Consider the following 23,084-nt stretch of genomic DNA (forward strand, 5'->3'; position numbering starts at 1 on the left):
CTTTTTCTTAGATGGATAATATTTTTTTTTAGTTTATATTTAAATAAAAAAATATCTCTAAAAATGAACATCTTTAAATTTTCACAAACACTAAAGAACATAACTTGATTGTAACTTAATTTTAGCATTTTCAAAAAAAAAAAAAAAACATGAAATATATACAAAATATTGTTGTTCTAATGATTATTTGATGTGTTTTATTCATTTCTGTTGTGTAAGACTTACCATTAGGTAAAATATATTAGATTTGTATGGTATTAGAGAGCTGGATACAATTCTGTGGGTGCTCCGGGGTGCTTATAACAAGGGAGAACAAACGCTATGAGAACAAAAGCTATGAAGAACAACTATTTTTTATCATGGTCAATTTTTACAACTTTGCCACAGAAAGTCTCTGTATACTAAACCCCACTGCACCCCCCACCCCCCATCTCCACTCTACAGATTGTTAGTGATCTCACACTGATGCATTAGTTTCAGTTGAGAGGCAGATGCCTCTTCACCTGCCAATTAAGATCATGGCATGCATTGGAGGGAGGGTTTCCTAACTTGTCCCAAAACATGTGTACACATTTATCCACCTCCACTGATTTTTATGTCATTATCCATCAAAATAATATGTGAACAACACAACAGAGCAAACGTTCAAGTAGACCGATGATATATGTGAATTGTACAATTAGACACACATGCATGTAACATGCTAAGTAGCATGTGGATGTTTGTATGATGTGTGTGGCCCAGAGTCATACTATCAGAGAGAATAACAATATTTCAGCTATGCATGCAATGAGTTAAAATATTTAAATATGGCATTGGTTATTTACATAGCATGTACATAATTCACAAACGTGGGTCACACCTCTTAATGATTGAATTCAGGTGTTCCCATCAGACCATTGCCACATGTGAATTTAAGTGTGGTACTGTGGTAGGATGCAACCTTTGCAATAAGTCAGTTTGTGAATTTTCATTGCTGCTAGATATTCCATGGTCAGTTATAAGTGGTATTATTGGAAAATGAAAGCATTTAGGAACAGCATGAAATCAACCATGAAGCGGAAGATCACGTAAAGTCAAAGAAGGGGGGTCATCGAGTGCTGAAGTGCATGGTGCGTAAGATTTCCAAACTTAAACTGGTATTAATATCAGCACACAAAATGTGTTTCTAGGGCTTCATAGAATGGGTTCCATGGCTGAGAAGCTGCATTCAACCCTTACATCATTAAGTACAATGCCAAGCAAGTCTACTCGAGTGGTGTAAAGCATGCTGCTGTTGGATTCTGGAACACTGGAAACGTTCTGAGGAGTGATGAATCACACTTCTCTGTTGGCAGTTTAATGGGTGTGTCTGGGTTTGCTGGATGCCAGGAGAACGTTACCTGCCTGACTGCATTGTACCACCTGTAAAGTTTGATGGAGGAAGGCTAATGGTATCGGACTGTTTTTTAGGTATTGGTGTAGGCCGCTTTCTTCTAGTGAAGGAAAATCTTAATGGTTCAGCATACCAAGACATTTTGGACAAAGCTATGGTTCCAACTTTGTGGGAATAGTTTGGGGAAGGTATTCTTCTATTACAGCATGACTGTGCCCCAGTGCACAAAGCAAGGTGAATAAAGACATGGTTGGATGGGTTTAGTGTGGAAGAACATGACTGGCCCTCACAGAGTCCTGACCTCAACCCCATCAAACATCTTTGTGATGAACTGGAAAATAAATTGCGAGCCAAGCCTTTGAGTCAAACATCATTGTCTGACATCATATATGCTCTACTAGATTAATGGGCAAAAATCCCCACAGAAACACTTCGAAATCTTGTGGAAAGCCTTCCAAAAAGAATGGAAGCTGCAAGCTGCAAAGGGGAGGTCCAACTACATATTAATATATCTGTATTTAGAATGTGAGGTCATGAAAGTCCCTGTTGGTGCAATAGTCGGGTGTCCAAAGCCCTTAAATGGTGAAATATTTGCATGTAATTCCTAAGACTATGCGATGCAAACAATATTAAGTTATGTTTTATATATATATATAATTTTCCTTATACTTTTAGCTGTGACTGATACTGAGACTCTGCATGCTGAATAAAATAATCTAAATAAAGAAGCATGTTAGAAATAGATTGCGCCTTTTTAATCCTTAATTTTATATTTCGAAAAGTGTATCAGATACATTCATTTAAAATATAAGATAAACAAGCCTAGAAAGAACTCACGCTCTCAAAGCTTGTATTAGGTAGGGCTTGCATTTCATACACATACAGAATTGTTTATTTCCCAGAAGACCACCGATCCATGCTGTGTTCTTAGATATAAAAGGAAAATATGTTTAGTGCTACAGCATGTTAAGGTGCGTGCTGGGGAATTGGTTTCGGTTTGGGGCCACCCATACATCTAATGAAGAATGAAGATCACCCCCCCCAACTCTGTGCTCAGCACAGATGCCAAACATTTTATTGATTTAGGAAGGAATATATGTTTTAAGGGACACAACTGAGAGCTTTATATTCTACAAAACACAGTTCACATACGACGGTTGTTCACTGTGTACATGACTTGTTTAATGATTATGTTCTATAAATAAACTAAGCAATGTTTTATGGCATTCTCATTTAATGATAAAGATAATATGCTACACTACTCCATGATCAAGTTAGGCAGGTGTCAAACTAGAAAAAATACCCATCACAAACTCCATGATATCATAGGGATACGGTGATATGAAGACATTATCATCTAGTTAAGTTCTTACCAAACAAATCCACAAGCACCCAAAAAGGTCCACTTCAGGGATGTTGCTAGGTTTTACAAATATCTGATGCTTGAGCCCAAAGCAAAACTCGATTACCCCTACCCTAATAGACAGGTGAGGATATGTCAAGATATCTATCCACTCTCTATGGCTCTCATATCTCCATGAGCAACAGCTGGTGATGCTCTCCAGTATTCTAATGAAGGATAACTTCTGCACAGCCAGGTGTTCAATGGGATCCTGCCACACTGCCTAACTTATAATGGGCAATCAAAAAGGTCCTGTCCCCAAACAACCAGTCCTTGTGTAAAACTATCGGAAAGAAACACATTTAAAAATAAATACAAATAAATAATAAATAACAAAGTGCTATTATCCTAATGTCCCCTTCACTTTCTGTGGAGATCTGGGGCTGAAGAGTCCCACAACCAGGACTTCAGCACCAATGCCCCCTAAGTAACGCCTATGACCAATGCTACACTAGAATCTGTAAAGAATTGATAATAAAACAGGAAGCCTGACTATGAGAATGACAGTTTTACATTTTCTAGAAACAGCATCTTGGCACATGATAATCAATTAGGCACTGCAAGGAGGAAAGGGGTTTATGTCACGAATATTATTTCAGTAGTATGGCAGAAACCACCATACTCCACCCTGGGGGACATTATTTATTAAAATTAGAATTCAAAGTGAATCTGAAATAAATTTCAAGTTTACCAATGTATGGGTTGTAATACAATTGTTACAAAGGACCAAAGGTAGCTCCTAATAGCATTGGACAGAGGGTGGTGAGCTCTCTGCTCCGGTATATGTGCTGCTTGCTGGTCGAGTGCTGTTTGTCGTATGAGTGTAGAAGTGCTATGGCTATAAACACATGCCAGCTTGCTCTGTTTATTTTCCCCAAAAAATGGCAGAATGACTGACATTATTATTTGACTATAATAAATGCTAGAAATGGTATGGCTTAGTGGGTCCAAAACTAATTTTCCTTGACATTTTTTTGTAAATAAAAATGGTAAAATACTACATATGGTAAAATATGTAGTATATCCTATCAAAGAACTTCACCAGATCAGGATTACCCATAACCTGGCCTTAGGCAACCACCTAGGAATTAGTCAGGGGCCCCAAAACATGAGTTTGCTTGGCCAGATTCACCATCCTCATGTGAAGAATGAAGAGGAGGCCCCATACTGGTAACCTACTTAGGACCCTGTGGGATCTTCCTTCCTTCTCGGAATTCTACCAATTTCTGCATGAGCAACATAGGCTAACAATGTTAGACCCTTTCTACATGTAACAAAACGGAGGTGAAATATGCAGTTGTTACCTTCAAAACATTTTGGCATTTTCTTTACCTGGAACTGCAGGAGAGAATTTACCATGCTGAGGATTCCTGTTCCTGCCGAGAAACCCACATGCTACTTACAAGAATAATACATTGCAAATAGGTGCGTATATTCTTTATGAGAAAAACAAAACGACTGTCTCAGAGTAACTGCACCATCGCCCCTAGTGAACAGCAAGCATAGATTCTCATATTTATATTACATTTATTATTACAGATATTATTTATTTACAATGTACTCATATATTTTGCCTTCCACTGCAATATTTACAAATTTCAATTATTTAGGGCATGAAGCTTCCCGTTCTCCTGGGAATCGTACACATAAAAATCTCATGTAATTAACATATTGCATAATCAAATAAAGAAAAAAAAAATGCAGCGTCTGATTATTGGAACAAATTACATTTTCCAAATTCATGACTCGCCTCAATCTGTGCTACCTGTTCGCCTTCCATTTTAATAAAGTTGCTATGTTTAGACTTAAAGAGACATTATATTACAAACCTATATAATTGAAGTCAGTTCATTATATTACAAACCTATATAATTGAAGTCGGTTTCTTTTTTGAGAAAGAAGTCAGTGTACATAAAATCACACAGTCTTTAACCTATAATTTTGTATGAAAAACAAACAAAGACATTCCTCTACAAATGACGCCATTCAATAAAATTTTAGAAATCAATAACTTGTATTAACCTTTTATCATGTGATCCTCCTTTTTTCCCATAAATGCATGTCAAACGTGTAGTATTCAACATACAGTTCAGTCCAACACTTCGTATCGGACGTACTATGCTCCCTCCTGGTCATTAGCTATCTCTGCCTCCATGAAGTGCACATTGTGGGGAGGTACACATGCGGATTGCAACGGGAAAAGGCTGGTTTGATTGTGTGTTTGTTTATTACATTTCAGAAAAGGTGAAAGCTTACAGGAAAGGTTTAGAATTTTATTTTTCAGAAATCACAAACACAACTATGCTAAATATAGGAGATGAGTAAATTCAGGGAAGCGACGTGTCCCCTACAAATGTGGTATATTCTAAACTTGAGCCCATATGCCTATAGGCCATTAAGAAAATGCTGCATACATGTTCTAATATAAATGCACCTGAAGGACAATTCTGTATCACTTTATAGGGAATAAACATTTCACATGCATGTTTCATTTTATGACTTGCCTAATTACTCTGCAGACACCAAAGTGGTAAAGGGTACCACCGTCTGTCCTTCACTGACAGACAGATAGATAGATAGATAGATAGATAGATAGATGGATAGATAAATAAATAGATAGATAGATAGATAGATAGATAGATAGATAGATAGATAGATAGATAGATAGATAGATAGATAGATAGATAGATAGATAGATAGATAGTATATAATTGCTAGTTTAACTGTTCCGAGGTTCATTATTTTTGGTTTCAGAGGTAGACTAGTTTTGACATAGAGCTTCAATTAATGTCAAAACAATAGCTTACGTTAATTTCTAGTGAATTGTGATCCACAATTGTTCAGTGTTTGGTGTCTGGATTAAAATCTAATGATGAAGCTTCTAATGCTGTTTACCCTTTATAATAAAGCATTTAGAGATGTGTAACTGTCATTGTTAATTTTGAATACCCTAAATCCTAAGAAAGGCTCATTGTGTCATGAAGACATTAGTAAATTGGATCTCTATGGACCATTTGTAAAAGTGTACATAATGGCTTTTTGATAATGGCTGAGAGCTGTCAGGCACCGTCGTGTCTGGAGGGAATGGGTCTTCTTGTACATTGTCATCTTTGTCAGTTCAATAAAGTTGCCCAGAATGCTTTGCAAACCAGTTAACATACCCTACATCAAATACCAGCTATATCTCTTTCGAATCCAAAAACACAAGCTCTATTGCCAATAAAATAAAAACAAAAGGTTCCGAGAGTGCAAAGGGGCTTATTCAGTAAGTCTAAGACAGATTGAATGTGCTGTTGGTCACTTTATGATTGTCAACCCTGAGATTTGTTCACAAACTCATCTTGGTTAATTGCCGATCTTGCTGACAGAATAAAAGCTACCAATGAATAACAGATATGGAAACAGACAGACAGAAGGAGAGACATTAAATTACAGATAGATACATAGATAGATACATAGATAGATACATAGATAGATAGATAGACAGACACAGAAAGAGAGATAGATGGGTCTCTGCAACCCTTTTTTATTTTTCACAGAATAATGCCCATATGGCATAATTCTATCAGTCCCTACCCCCCCCCCCCCCCGCCCCCAAAAGAAAGGCTCAAATAGCGCTTTTAAATAAGTTTTTACTCACCTCGGCCCACCCCCATCTGACAACAAGGGAGTGCGCAAAGGCCCACTCATAGAGAAGTCAGGAAGGGGGAGCAATTAGTGTGAGAGTATGGGAAGGATCATTATATTCTTGCTAAAAAAAAATAAAAAAATAAAAAAATAATATTTAGAAGTAAAATACATTATTAAAAGTCTCCTTATACCTTGTAACTAAGAATTAAAAATAAACATGATAAACAGAATTTAAAAAGAAATATCTGTTCACGTATCTCTCGATAAGTATACTACCATAATCCTTATAGTTCTATTTTCAGATTTTTATTTATAAGATCAACTCCTTATTTGTATGCAGACCGTGGATTTCCACGTCCATGAATCAGATGATTAGCTCCATTATTGTAAGAAAAAAATTTCAACCACGACAATGAAAAAGTTAAACTGGTTGGAAATAGCAGCGAGAGCCGATGATTTATACACACTTCATCTGGCATGTTAGCGCTGAGACTGAGATGTAATGTTTTGATACAGTACCGATCATATATCCATCACCTAACACTCTTAAACCACCAGCATAAAACTCGCAGACATAACCTGCTATTATGAAAGATAAGGGACTACGAAATACTGGCAGGCCATTTTACTAGCGAGTAAATGTTACTGCTGTAACGTTATGTTAAATATGTGGTGCGCGTAGAAATATCAGTGTATTCTGTAGAAGAATAACAATGAACCATTAATAGGAACCCATTCATTTCTGTCCTACTTGGGATTTTGCATCCGTTATTATTTGTCTTTGTCTAGAATATTCCAGATTTCAAGATAGAGGGGTGTGTCAGCTATGGTAGCAAGAGGCAACTTTACTAAACAGATAAACAGAGAGTTGCTCTGAGCTGACAACAAGAAGGTAGAGAGGGCTCTGCCCGTAAGCCGAGATCTAGCCATTGACGCTTGTTTTATACAAAGTGCTTGGTTAGATGGCCTGTGAGCTTACAATCTAACGGATATAGTGGGGATTTGAGACACGAGGTAGCAGGGGAAATTTGGAAGTGATGGCTGAAAGAAGTCAAAGAAGAGTAGCAGCTTCTTTTAAAATGGGAAGACAATGAAGAGTGAATTGAGCAAGATCTGAACAGGAACCGGAGAAGCATGCTATAAATCTAGTAGGAACGTGGGTGGGCGAGAGGACGAGCGGGTGGTTGGGAAGTGCTTAAAGAAATGGAGATATTCAGCATTGTTTGTTCTGGGTGTGTGAGAAGAGGCCTAATGAACAGAGGTGGAGGGAGATGAAATGGTTATATGAAGGTATTTACAGCCAGGAGGATCAGAGGATGGAGAGGAAGGAGTTGGGTAGAGCAAACATTTGTTGTAAACCATTGAAAAGTTTACCAACCAAATTCTATCACCCGAAATATTAATAACTGTGTACATGAAATATTGGTCGGATATATTAAATGGCAATAATAAAAACACTGCATGCACAGAAAATGACAGGGGCAAAGTACCAGTATAAATGGTAACAATGCTGTAGTAATAAATGGTAATATAGTAACAAAGTAAGAAAAATGAGGTGGAGTGTCTTCCGAGCCTCAGTCAGTACCTGGAAGTTGCAGGGAAATGACAAATGGAGAGATTCAATATTGTTTGGTTCTGGGTGAGTGAAGTGAGGCCTAGAGTTTAGTAACAAGACCCCTACATTTCTGACCTCTAATATCTGGTGGGAGTTAGGATTTATTGTAATGTATTATTAGGGGGGTTTTACTGGAATTCAAGATGTTAAAGCAAAAATGGCTTCTATTAGACATATTTCTACAATTATATATATATATATTTTCCTAGACACAGAGATTTCTATTGGAAAAAAAACCCCACACAGTATTTCATATAAAGCAGATTTTGTGAATGCAATTTACTTTCAATTTTAGTATCTAATAAATATGCCTGGCATGGCGTTATATTGCTGTGCCACAGCAATCTATAACTTTTTATCAACTAATACAAATTTTAAAATGAACTATGTCTTCCCAGGACTTTTAATATGATGTCTACTTATCCTTGTAATAAACAAATATGTATTTATCAGGTGTGAACAATCAAATGAAATATATCTTTATCAAGTAACTGGACACATTTGCTGTGGTTAAACACAGGTCTCTTATCAACACTTTTCCCCAAACCACTGAGAGACTGAAATGTTTGACAACTATAAATGTAGAATGCATTGTCCAATTATTTGTCTGTTTGTCTGTTTCTCCATCTGTCTGTCCATCTCTTCATCCTTCTATCCATCCATCTAATTTGTCATTTGTTTGTCTGTCTGTTTGTTTATCCATATATAGTATGCCATGTGTATTTCTATATATTGTTTTGATGTATTATGGACTGAGATTTAATAATCAACTGTTTTACATGTGAAATCGATAACGTGTCTGTTCAGAATACTGAAACACTTCCATCGGTCTCAGTTTATGGTAGGGCAGTTACATTGTGTTCCTTAAAATTCTATCAGTCTCAGACGTACCAATGTTGACAAGTTTTATAACTGGAGAGAGTGGCTGTGGTCATGGCCAGTGGGTGTCCTAGCATCACAGACAATATGCCTGCCCACAAAGGACCCATCCGCACGCTCAAGCTGTTGAGCTTGGCAACCAACCAGGACTACCTATATTCAGAGCACTGTTGACGTGCTCATACATGGGCTAAAACTCCCTAAAGCTGATTAAAAGTGCAGTGTGAGTGTGACTAATCATGTTTTTGAATTTCACTGTCATCCGGTTCTCCAACATGGAATAGCAGAACTGGTCTGAAGGAAAATTGGACCTCATACCACACTGCCGTGTGATTTGGCATATATGCTATCAGTTGTCTGTCTGTCTATCTAATCATCAATTAAATAGGGCCAGGTGTAGGTATTAATAATATACATGCAATTAAACTTTATTCATATGCTATTCTTCAAATGGAGGGTGAATGTGTCTAGTTAAACAAATCCCCCATAATCCCCCTTGATAGCTTAGACACATTTTACCGCTGTGAAGAAAGTTAAACTACTTAGTTCTTACTTTCACATGACATTTTTTCATAATTAGGGCTCATTTTTAATCAATTTCTCCTGTGCAAGTTTTCTTATAATAGGGTTGCACATAATTTAGATAAAGAGTCCTTATGAATAAATCTGCATATCTTAGAGAATACCATTTTAATAAAGGTCTGCAGGGAGATAGACTCACATGACCCTTAGACTGAGGGTTCTGTTACCAATTCCCTAAAGGTTCCCGAGACTGACAGAGTTTGAAGATTTCTACAATTATCAGACACTAACAAATTTAGGATTAGTGGTAACTATGCAGCGATATTGATTGATTAATTGTGGATTAATTAACTCTTTTCAAGTTTAATAATTATGCTAGAACATTTGCACACAAAGAATGCATAAAGTTTAAATAAAATGATTAAGGGGTTCTGGAGGCATCATATTAAATGTGAAGCATCTGGATTTCAGAGTAATATATCATTTTATTGTACACAGGGGTGGAGGTATACTGCACACATGTATCATTATTTAGAATTTTGGAAACAAGAGTTATTGAGGTTTGAGTAGGGGGTAGAGATAGGGCTAGGTTTAGTTGCAGAAAATAAAATGTCCAAAGTCTACTTAAGGTTAGTGGGAGTTACTGTCCCACACAGCAGGTGTTATATGTGCTACTGTCCTTAATTCATTACCTCTGGACAGAAAATAGAGAGACAGAGAAAGTATGATACTCTTCTCATCTCTTATTTTGGCATTTCATTAGTGGGAGAGGGGTCATGCAAATGGAGCTGGTACCATGGCCTCCAGGCACAATGACCACTTTAAGCCACCTAAGTGGTCATGGTGCTTGGAGCAACCCTTTAAACCAACAATACATACAAGTGTGGCATCCTACAAATGGACATTTGTGATTGGTGCCCAAAAATAAAAACACGCAAAATCTGGTAATACTTGAGTTTCAGTTGAATTTTTAACAATTGTATGAGCAAACTTGTAATGAAGCAGATGGAGAATGGGTCAGCCTTCTAAAAATGACAATACATTGGAAGCCACATTCTCAGCACTTAAAGAATTACATTTTGTTTATACAAGCAGATATATAATTGCATTGGGTCGAACTCAAATACTATCAACGTATTTATAAAAGATGCTACTGTGTCAGGGAGCGACTCTGGACAGATCGCACCTGGGACGAGGAAAACTCAACCACACATACTAATAGAGAAACACACAGGGCCATATATTCAGGATTTAAATCAGGAGAGTCACAGAATTAAACAGAGAACTGGTGGGGAAAATGAACATTTGATAAACTGTAACATCTATTTCTATACTGCATATTACAGATTTATAATGACTTAGTTACTTAAATGTAAAGATTTTGGTTCCTTTCTGCCTCTCTATTGTCAGTGAGTGATGGTCAGTGTCTCCTTTAAGCTGTGCATATTAGACTGCTGCCACTGATCCAAACAGTTAGACAGACAGATTGCTGTCTGTAGAATACTCAGAAACACTCACACTGGAAGGACAACCATTAACCAAAATCTGAATATTTTTTACACTAAAGGGATATGGACATTACAACTTAACCCCTTAAGGACCAAACTTCTGTAATAAAAGGGAATCATGACATGTCACACATGTCATGTGTCCTTAAGGGGTTAAAGGGCATCTGTCACTACGTGGATCCCTCAGCTCAGAGCCGAGCGATCTGTTCGTCAGATCAATCTGATGCTTTCACCATTTTTGTACCATAGTTGGGCATGTGCGTCAAATCACACGCATGCCCACTTCACCTGTGTTTTCCGCTGACCTCAGTTGACTCTTGCGAAAGTTCTTTGAGAGGACCAGTGACATCCCACTGCAGGATGTGAAGCGGAGCTGGAGTGAAGTGAATACACGGATCCAGGGCCAGTGGTAACGCTGACAAGGGCTGTTGAGCTTGACTAAAGCTCCACCGTTTCTTAACTTGTATCAGCCTGCTGGGACTACTTTTCCTTATGTATAAGTTGGAAAAAAAGAAGTGACAGTGCATTTAACTGCTGTCTTTAGAAAATAGCAGCTCACGCTGAACAGAGGGCAATTAACCAAAACTCTCATTTTGTTTTAGACATTAAGGACACTTTTATGTGGACCATTCAGTGGAAATATTCTGTTTCCAGGGGGATTGCTAACAATAATAATAACTGTGTATAAATAAGGCTCATTTATAGATTTCTGAAACATATGATGAAGCTTATTGTCAAGTGTCTCAAATAATTGCTTTCTCTGACATCAAATCTCAACATATGATCCATCCTATGGAGGACAAGCAGCAAGTCAAGCTGGACATTCCTCTTGAATTATATGCCCTACTAATACTACCTCTTTCTCAGCTCACTGTCAAACTGCAGGTAACTATAAATTATAATGCCACATCTTGCATAACCAGACAGTATGCAAAAATATCACACAGTACGCAGGAAAATATTGGCAAGATTCCAATGTTGATGTCTGTTCCCTTAAGTTGTTGCTTAAAGGAAAATTGTCAATTCCCTTTGGCATTCTTTCCTCGGAGTTATGTCCGTGAATGCTGCTGCATAAATTACTGTTGGTCAAGAGAAGATTTGCCTGACAGCATGTTCTAAGGAAATTCTGTGTACCCGGCAATAACGGCCAATATAATCACAATCTGAACGTAGTGCGGAGTAAATCTTCTATCAGGTAATTGTATCTCCTAATGAGGGGAAATGCAGTGTTCAAAGAAGTAATACTGTGAAACTTGACAATGTCCATTTAAGCCTTCTGTTTTTTTTGCCATGCTCCTTGTGTGGAATGCTTAACACTGTGCTATCTGTGCCATCCTTCTCACCATCACAGTATTTACAGACACCTATGGTTCTCCTTGCAGAGACCGAGCCGTATGCTATCTGTTCTCACTATCGAGGAGTTTAATCATTCCTCATGCAGAGCCACGTGCTGTCTTTGCTAAGGTTGAACAGATCGGAGTATTGTATTGATATTGTTCCACCTGTAACACCCTTTGCGAATCTTCTGTTTCTTAAACAATGGAGATCTGTGCTATGCCATATTGCACACTGATTTCCCCTTACAGAGTTATGTGTCTATCCCTTCTCCTCCCAACAAATATTTTGATGGCACCTTCACCTTCATTATTCGTATGTACTCTTTACCCCTACAGAGAACAATCATGTCGTGCCTCTCCTCTGCTGGACCTTAAATTGCTATATTCTCTATCCAGGGATGATTCCCTCCTTTCAGTAGCTGGGAATTTAATGGTACTTTCCCCTATATTAAATGTACTCCATTTTCCTACAGAACCGTTGCCTCCCCCCACTGAGCATTGCAGCGAGCTCATCCTCTTGCAGATCCTTGAGTGATATCACCTTCCCCTGTGGAATAGAATGAACCTCTTCCCTTACAATGACAGGTACCCCCATCATTGATTACCCTTGTAAAGGCACCTTCCCCTGTGGAATAGTGTGCAGAGCCAGGTACTCCCTCTCCAATTGATTGGCATCATCACAGCACCTTCCCCTGTGGAATGGTATAAACCCCTGCCACAACGAGACAGATGCTCTCTCCCCCACTGATTAGTATCATGATGGTACCTTCCCCTGCAGAATAGAGTGTACCCCCTACCTGTAGTGCCAGGCACTCCCTCCCACATTGATTAGTATCATGATGGTACCTTCCCCTGCAGAATAGAGTGTACCCCCTACCTGTAGTGCCAGGCACTCCCTCCCACATTGATTAGTATCATGATGGCACCTTCCCCTGCAGAATAGTGTGCACCCCCTACCTGTAGTGCCAGGCACTCCCTCCCACATTGATTAGTATCATGATGGCACCTTCCCCTACAGAATAGTGTGTTCCCACTACCTGTAGTGCCAGGCACTCCCTCCCACATTGATTAGTATCATGATGGCACCTTCCCCTGCAGAACAGAGTGCACCCCCTACTTGTAGTGCCAGGCACTCCCTCCCACATTCATTAGTATCATGATGGCACCTTCCCCTGTGGAATAGTATCTACCCCCTACCTGTGGTGCCAGGCATATCCCTCCCACATTTATTAGTATCATGATGGCACCTTCCCCAGCAGAATAGTGTGTACCCCCTACCTGTAGTGCCGAGCACTCCCTCCCACATTGATTAGTATCATGATGGCACCTTCCCCTGCAGAATAGTGTGTAAACCCTACCTGTAGTGCCAGGCACTCCCTCCCACATTGGTTAGTATCATGATGGCACCTTCCCATGCAGAATAGAGTGCACCCCCTACTTGTCGTGCCAGGCACTCCCTCCCACATTGATTAGTATCATGATGGCACCTTCCCCTGCAGAATAGTGTGTGCCCACTACCTGTAGTGCCAGGCACTCCCTCCCACATTGATTAGTATCATGATGGCACCTTCCCCTGCAGGACAGAGTGCACCCCCTACCTGCAGTGCCAGGCACTCCCTCCCACACCGATTAGTATCATGATGGCACCTTCCCCTGCAGAATAGTGTGTACCCCCTACCTGTAGTGCCAGGCACTCCCTCCCACATTGATTAATATCATGATGGCACCTTCCCCTGCAGAATTGTGTGTGCCCACTACCTGTAGTGCCAGGCACTCCCTCCCACATTGATTAGTATCATGACGGCACCTGGCCCTGCAGAACAGAGTGCACCCCCTACCTGCAGTGCCAGGTACTCCCTCCCACATTGATTAGTATCATGATGGCACCTTCCCCTGCAGGATAGTGTGTACCCCCTACTTGTAGTGCCAGGCACTCCCTCCCACATTAATTAGCATCATGATAGCACCTAACCCTGTGGAATAGTGTATACCCCTCCCCCTGCAGAGCAAGGTACTCCCTCTCCAATTGATTAGCATCACCACAGCAACTTCCCCTGTGGAATAGTATAAACCCCTCCCACAAAGAGCCAGATGCTCTCTCCCCCACTGATTACCATGATAACAACATCTTCCCCCATGGAATAGTGTAAATCCCTCCCACTGCAGAGCCAGGTACTTCCCCTCCATGGATTAGTATCATGGCAGAACCATCCCCTATGGAATAGTGTGTACCCCTTCCCATGCAGAGCCAGGTACTCCCTTCCCCATTGTTTAGTATCATGGGGCACCTTCCCCTATGGAATAGTAAAACCCACCAATTCAGAGCTGAATTCCCCCCCTCCCCTCATTGATTAGTATCACGGTGGCACCTTTTCCTGTGTAGTAGTGTGCACTCCTCCCTGTGAGTCTTCCCTCATACTGCTCTCCCTGAATGGCGGATCATGCATTGCCTTCTAGATCACTCTCTACTTCATGCAGAGCCTATTTCTATCTTACTTTCTCATAGAGAACTTTTTGCAGCCTCCTGTCCCTGCAGAGTCTTAGACTGCATTTTACTCATTGTAAACACGTGCAGAGCCTTTGGCTGACTAATACCTCCCAACAGAGCTTTGGGCTGCCTAATAACTCCCTGTTTAATCTTGGACTGACTTCTTCCTCACACCGGAGACTTGGGCATATTACTTCCCCCCCTGTAGTGCCTTGAGCTAACTATTCCCCCCTTGCAGAGCATTGGGATGACTCTTCCCTCCCTGCAGAGCCTTGGGCTGACTACTTCCATAATGCAGAGCCTTGGGCAGCAGAGATTTTATTGTCAGTGCTGTTATTGTACGAGACAAATATAAGATATTCGTAAAATATGAATGTGAAGAATTTGCATTAGATAACCTGATGATATTAATAACACAATATATTGCTATAACTCTATGGTATTAAATGTAAGAACAATAGTTGTACCTTATGTATCGGCTACTTCAGAAAAGTCCATTACCAGATCCTCCATATTGTATTATTTTTGTATAAAAACCCTCTATAAAACCAATTAACATAGCTGGCTATTCACTAACATGTGTATTGGTAAACATTCTAAGTGAATGAAAAGCGAATGTGAAAATTGTGGACAAAATAAAAAAATCTGATATGTCCAAACAAGCAGTGTTTCAACATATTTTGTCCCAAAATTCAAAATTCCCAAAAATGTTGACTTTAGTCTCCGGTCAAAATGCTTTTTATCTAGAGATCCCACAGGTAACCTCTATTTATTCATCATTTAAATCTGTTCATGTGTTTACAATGGAAAGAGAATAATTGCAAAAATTGAATGCACTATATATTAGCACAAACATCTGTGTGATTTACTTTGTATGGTACATAAAGTAGAGAACAGGAACTATTTGCATACACTCTTCTGTTATACAGTGAATTAGCCAGCAGGGCGGCGATAGTATTTTCAAAGAACTTCCAATAGTGTACTTGGAAGCAGACTATAATAGAGAGCCCGGGTAAGACAGGAGGTTTATAAGATAGATAGGAGACATAGCAGAGTAGCTTGCTGCAGTCATCAATAATTGTATTAACACACTTCAGGAAATTAAGGAATCGATACATTGATTCTCATGGGTATGTGCAGAGAATCAGACCCCACTGGTACATGGGAGACTGGCGTGTGTACAGTTTTAAAGTCTAACATGCATGCGTTGATATCAGTGAAAGAAGCACACAACTAGTACTGCTGATTGTCCCATTAATTAATTGTGATACAAAATAACTAGCGATAGATCGTCGTCGGACAATGGCCAGAGCACAATGTCTGTGTTTGCAGTCACAAATGTAACGGCTACATGATACAAACAGTACTCTAATTATAACTCTCTATCCATTAACTAATCTAACACCAGAAATTAAACAGCAGTGTGCCAGCATCAGACATGTTGTATGGATACAGTGTGCTAGATAAAGATCTGAGGTTAATGCAAAGAGAACACATCACCTATTTACCCTGATTTTCATTTATTATTAATATTCATATTATTATTAAATATTATTTGGATTACAAAGTAGCAGCAGAATAATTTGTGGTATTTTATTATTTAGAGAGTATTATACATTTAAAAAAGTTTTGAGATCTGTAATGGGTTAACCGTATGGTCAATATTACTTGTAGTCTGGAGAAGGGCAGACACTAAACTGTTTACCCTGTGAGTGCCTGAGGCATGTAAAGCAAAGTACTAGGCATGCCTGTGGTGTTCGAAGAGTTAAGCTCTAAGCTGCGTGATGAATTTTACTGCACTCTGTGCTTTGTGTGTTTTAAAGGGTTAAATGTAAACATGCTAGTACTGTACCCATCTGGCTTCCAAGGACAAGAGACCACATCAGCTGCACTAACAAACACACACACACACACACACACACACTCAATTTCCTGACATCAGTGTTAACCCTTGCAGGACAACTGAGATGAAATACCATTGCATGTTCCTTTACAATTGAAATAGCAAACCAAATATTATTTTCAAATAAAACAGAGTTGCTATAGGGTTAACCATGTACTGATTTTTATTGACACAACAATGTGCATGCAGGACAATGCAGTGTCAAATATTCACTAGCCAAGGGGCATATGATTCATTTGTTCTGCAGGTGTGAAGCAGTGTTAGTCTGTGAGAGTTATTTTCTTCTCTACAGAACCTGTACAATAACATCCTCAGTCCCCCACATTCCAAGACAGGGGAGCGGGGGCTATGTGCACACGGATTAACCATGCCAGCACACAAACCAGAAAGGAAGGAAGTGTAGCGTACAGTTCAGGACATACAGTAACACTCACAGCTGCTATACCTCACCAAAGTCAATAGATTGCAAAATACGCTTTAACTGCGTGGAAAAACATCAGTAACCCATTGTGTATGATAAGATGAACACAGAAGAGTTTCCACACTGCCAAGCACTCCGATCATTAGAGGGATGTTGGCAATGTGTCAGTGATGGGGATAACCACACCACATCGGAATATGGAGTGCGTTTACTAACACGCACTATTTTAGCAAGAATTACTCTTTTTCCCCCTCATACTTAGATAAACACTAGAACCCTTTGATTGCCAGTTAGATCCTGCATGTCAATCTAATTAGATCTAATTAAGCAAAGAACCATATGGCGTTTAAGGGTTAACATTACATAACAATGACGGCTGACCTTGGCACCCAAGGTTTGTTTACTACTTTCACCATGATGCTTAAATGCTGGCTGAGGATCATGGAAAAGGTAGTCCGCAAGCATCTGGCATTCGGAGGTTCATCCGTCACTGCCGTATAATGTTGAGTTTCAGCATACGCGTTGTTTATTATTGACTTACGCGAGTTAAGATACAATGTTGCACGTAGGACAGAAGATACCGAATGCTGTACGATCCTACGTACATTCGGGGGGGCTGTTATTTTAGTCTATATGCCATAACATCTTACACAGCACTCTCTCTCTCTCATCTGTGACTCATTTTTGCAGTCGTACATAGTTTTATGGGAATTATACATTTTTCTTAATCCTTGCGACAGCTAGGAAGATGATGTTAATGCACTTAACCCATTAAAGGTGAGTTTAAACTTAATGGGTTAAATATCTCTCCCTGATTCTCCTTTTCTACCTCTCTCATCATTTCCCATCTCACTTTAGTGGTCCAGAATATTGTAAACTGCAAGCATCCAGCATTTACTGAAAAAGTAGGCATGGCGCCCCCTACCTGAGGATGGCCGTATCGCCTTGCCGGACCGTGATGTTGTCGGTGCTCCGGTTTACATCCACGCTGCGGACAGGCAGTCCTGTAGGGAGAAGGCAGAGCAGTCTTAGAAGCAATAGAGGTAACTGGTTCCTATCTGCCTGAGACCTCCCAACCATGATTACCACTGGAAACGTTTCAGATCACAAAGAGAAAACCCAAAATCCCTTCCAAAAAACTTGCACGAGACACAACAACAACAAAAAAACTACCAGCGCAGAAACATGTACAAAAAAAAAATAATCAAGTCAAAGTAATGAGAAAAAAAAAATAACCATTAAAAAAATATTTCAGTCTTTTTCTTTATTCCACTGTTTATGTTAAATCTCAAAATTCCAGAAACCAGGCAACACGGGCAATATATACTTGTTTAAATAAAAATATATGTTTTCAGATCATTTTCCAAAGTGTAAATCTCTTATTTCAGTTGTGCCAACTACAAGTGATGCAGACCCAAATGTGCTTTGGGTTTCTCTACTGTCTTGGTTTTGTCTTTGCAGATGCGAAAAGGTAATAAGAACCAATGCAGCCAAGAAGAATAAATCCCAGAGTATTGGAAAAGAAAACAAAAAAAAGTAGCAACCGCAGAGCAGTCGGAATGTGCTGCTCATAAGGCAGAGTGAGGGATCTGTATGGAAACCAAACACACAGCTCCTTCACTAACCCACTTTCCCAGGCACAGAGAGCGATGGGTAGAGAAAGGGAGCAAGAGATGGAGGGAGGGGGAGATTGGAGGAGGATCGCAGAGACCTGCACGCACTGGAAAGAGAAAGCCTAGAATCCGGGGCTGTGTGAAACAAGAATCACCTCTTGGCTCCTATTCACAAGGAAGCAGACAATTCCATGCCTGGTTTTCAACTGCATCGAGCATCCTTCTCCCAGCATCACAATGTAAGGAACTACATGGAGCTAAACTAAACTCAAACGTCAAAGCTCATTTAGTGCAGGAGGAAAAGTGAAAAAAAGCATCATTTATTAAATATGAACTGATTTATAACCACACATTGCTTATAGCAACACGTTACTGAGACGTGTGGAGCTCTGTGAGACACTCATACATTCTGTACATTACTGAGACGTGTGGAGCTCTGTGATACGCTCATACATTCTGCACATTACTGAGACTTGTGGAGCTCTGTGATACACTCATACATTCTGTACATTACTGAGACTTGTGGAGCTCTGTGAGACACTCATACATTCTGTACATCACTGAGACGTGTGGAGCTCTGTGATACGCTCATACATTCTGTACATTACTGAGACGTGTGGAGCTCTGCGATACGCTCATACATTCTGTACATCACTGAGACGTGTGGAGCTCTGTGATACGCTCATACATTCAGTACATCACTGAGACGTGTGGAGCTCTGTGATACGCTCATACATTCTGTACATCACTGAGACGTGTGGAGTTCTGTGATACGCTCATACATTCAGTACATTACTGAGACTTGTGGAGCTCTGTGATACACTCATACATTCTGTACATCACTGAGACGTGTGGAGCTCTGTGATACGCTCATACATTCTGTACATTACTGAGACGTGTGGAGCTCTGTGATACGCTCATACATTCAGTACATCACTGAGACGTGTGGAGCTCTGTGAGACACTCATACATTCTGTACATTACTGAGACGTGTGGAGCTCTGTGATACGCTCATACATTCTGCACATTACTGAGACTTGTGGAGCTCTGTGATACACTCATACATTCTGTACATTACTGAGACTTGTGGAGCTCTGTGATACACTCATACATTCTGTACATCACTGAGACGTGTGGAGCTCTGTGATACGCTCATACATTCAGTACATTACTGAGACTTGTGGAGCTCTGTGATACACTCATACATTCTGTACATCACTGAGACGTGTGGAGCTTTGTGATACGCTCATACATTCTGTACATTACTGAGACGTGTGGAGCTCTGTGATACGCTCATACATTCAGTACATCACTGAGACGTGTGGAGCTCTGTGAGACACTCATACATTCTGTACATTACTGAGACGTGTGGAGCTCTGTGATACCCTCATACATTCTGCACATTACTGAGACTTGTGGAGCTCTGTGATACACTCATACATTCTGTACATTACTGAGACTTGTGGAGCTCTGTGAGACACTCATACATTCTGTACATCACTGAGACGTGTGGAGCTCTGTGATAGGCTCATACATTCTGTACATTACTGAGACGTGTGGAGCTCTGTGATACGCTCATACATTCAGTACATCACTGAGACGTGTGGAGCTCTGTGATACGCTCATACATTCAGTACATTACTGAGACTTGTGGAGCTCTGTGATACACTCATACATTCTGTACATCACTGAGACGTGTGGAGCTCTGTGATACGCTCATACATTCTGTACATTACTGAGACGTGTGGAGCTCTGTGATACGCTCATACATTCAGTACATCACTGAGACGTGTGGAGCTCTGTGATACGCTCATACATTCTGTACATCACTGAGACGTGTGGAGCTCTGTGATACGCTCATCCATTCTGCACATTACTGAGACGTGTGGAGCTCTGTGATACGCTCATACATTCTGTACATCACTGAGACGTGTGGAGCTCTGTGATACGCTCATACATTCAGTACATCACTGAGACGTGTGGAGCTCTGTGATACGCTCATACATTCTGTACATTACTGAGACGTGTGGAGCTCTGTGATATGCTCATACATTCTGTACATTACTGAGACGTGTGGAGCTCTGTGATACGCTCATACATTCTGTACATTACTGAGACTTGTGGAGCTCTGTGATACGCTCATACATTCTGTACATCACTGAGACGTGTGGAGCTCTGTGATACGCTCATACATTCTGTACATTACTGAGACGTGTGGAGCTCTGTGATATGCTCATACATTCTGCACATTACTGAGACGTGTGGAGCTCTGTGATACGCTCATACATTCTGCACATTACTGAGACGTGTGGAGCTCTGTGATACGCTCATACATTCTGTACATTACTGAGACGTGTGGAGCTCTGTGATACGCTCATACATTCTGTACATTACTGAGACGTGTGGAGCTCTGTGATACGCTCATACATTCTGTACATCACTGAGACTTGTGGAGCTCTGTGATACGCTCATACATTCTGTACATTACTGAGACTTGTGGAGCTCTGTGATACGCTCATACATTCTGTACATCACTGAGACGTGTGGAGCTCTGTGATACGCTCATACATTCTGTACATCACTGAGACGTGTGGAGCTCTGTGATACGCTCATACATTCTGTACATTACTGAGACGTGTGGAGCTCTGTGATACGCTCATACATTCTGTACATCACTGAGACGTGTGAAGCTCTGTGATACGCTCATACATTCTGTACATTACTAAGACGTGTGGAGCTCTGTGATACGCTCATACATTCTGTACATTACTGAGACTTGTGGAGCTCTGTGATACGCTCATACTTTCGGTTCATCACTGAGACGTGTGGAGCTCTGTGATACGCTCATACATTCTGTACATCACTGAGACGTGTGGAGCTCTGTGATACGCTCTCATACTTTCGGTTCATCACTGAGACTTGTGGAGCTCTGTGATCATGTGTGTGTGTCAGTGTATATGTATATGTAAACACAAATGCACCCCTGCATTCAAATGTCAACACTACATAAAGATAAACGTCTACATTCAGGTAAACACTACACACAACTAAACCACTACTTTTAAATGGCAACAATACACAAAACAACACTGCACCATGGGCGTAGGAACCCAAAAAAATCTGGGGGGGATAGCATTTTTACTCGCCGGGTATATTCTTATTCCGTAAACTAGGAGTTGTTTATCCCATTGTACAGCGCTACGGAATTTGCAGTCGCTATATAAATGATTAAATAATAACAACATTAAAGGGTCACCACAGGGAAGGGGTTTTACTTACCCGGATACAGCGCCGGGATCCTCCTGATTAGAACCACCCCTACCATTCCCATGAATATTAGAACCACCCCTACCCCTTCCATGCACAAAAGAACTCCACCTACCCCTTCCACGCACATTAACTCCCTACCCCTTCCATGCATATTAGTACCCCCCTAACCCCTTCCATGCATATTAGAACCCACTCTACCTCTTCCATTCATATTAGTACTCCCCTAACCCCTTCCAATAATTTTTCTACCTACCCCCTCCTCCCATCCATATTAGTAGCCCCCCTAAACCCTTCCAATTATTTTTCTACCTACCCCTCTCCCCTATCCTTATTAGTAGCCCCTCTAACCCTTTCCAATTATTTTTCTGCCATGTTAACTAACGCCAGTGCTGGAGTGCCTACATTAAAAGGCCTGCAGGGACAGGCTATAGACACCAGAACCACTACACTAAGCTGCAGTGCTTCTGGGGACTATAGTGTTTCTTTAATGTGAGGTAAATTAGAGATTAGTGCAACGAATAATATGCTAGATTGCCTACTTACAACCAGATGAGGATGATGATGGGCTCTAGCTGCAGTCTGGCTCCACTGGTCTGGTGTAGAACAGGCTCTCTGGAGGCTGTTTGTAACTGTGGTCACAAAAATCAATGTTCTGTGAGAACGGGAAGCAGCTCCATTTTTTGGGGGTCCTTTACACAGCTCAAGGTCTGGATCCCAGGGTCCACCTTCATGTTCCACCAATGAGTTTGTTCACAGGGGGTGGAGTGTGTAGGGGATGTCCTGATATGTGTGTAAGGAATGCATTGTGTGAATCTGTGTTTGTATGTGTAAGGGCTGCAAGGTGTGATTCTGTGTATGTACGGGATGCAGTGTGTGCGTCTGTAAGGGGTGCATTGAGTGTATGTACGGGGTGCATTGAGTGTGTAAGGTTGCATGATTGTGTGAGTGTGTGTGTGTGTGTGCACGGGGTGCATTGAGTGTGTGTAAGGATGAATTGTGTGTTTCTGTGTGTGTAAGGGTGGTATGATTGTGTGATTGTGTGTGTGTGTGTGTGTGTGTGTGGTGGATGTCAATCTCTCTCCCTCCCTTGTCACTCTTTCTCCCCCCCCCCTGCTTCTTTC

At 40.5% G+C, this 23,084-nt stretch overlaps 1 protein-coding gene across 2 annotated transcripts in view; it reads right to left on the reverse strand.

The window, feature by feature from the left end:
• The window catches only part of LSAMP (limbic system associated membrane protein), a 627,018-nt gene extending 608,328 nt beyond the window's left edge, over positions 1 to 18,690 (reverse strand). For both annotated transcript variants that reach the window (XM_063446436.1, XM_063446429.1), the window contains exon 1: positions 18,006 to 18,690. In XM_063446436.1, the coding sequence (XP_063302506.1) occupies positions 18,006 to 18,160 (155 nt within the window). In that variant the 5' untranslated portion in view covers positions 18,161 to 18,690. The remainder of the gene's footprint in view (positions 1 to 18,005) is intronic.
• Between the last annotated feature and the right edge of the window lie 4,394 nt (positions 18,691 to 23,084).

Source organism: Pelobates fuscus, chromosome 1 (genome assembly GCF_036172605.1).
Source record: "Pelobates fuscus isolate aPelFus1 chromosome 1, aPelFus1.pri, whole genome shotgun sequence".
Classification (NCBI taxonomy): domain Eukaryota; kingdom Metazoa; phylum Chordata; class Amphibia; order Anura; family Pelobatidae; genus Pelobates; species Pelobates fuscus.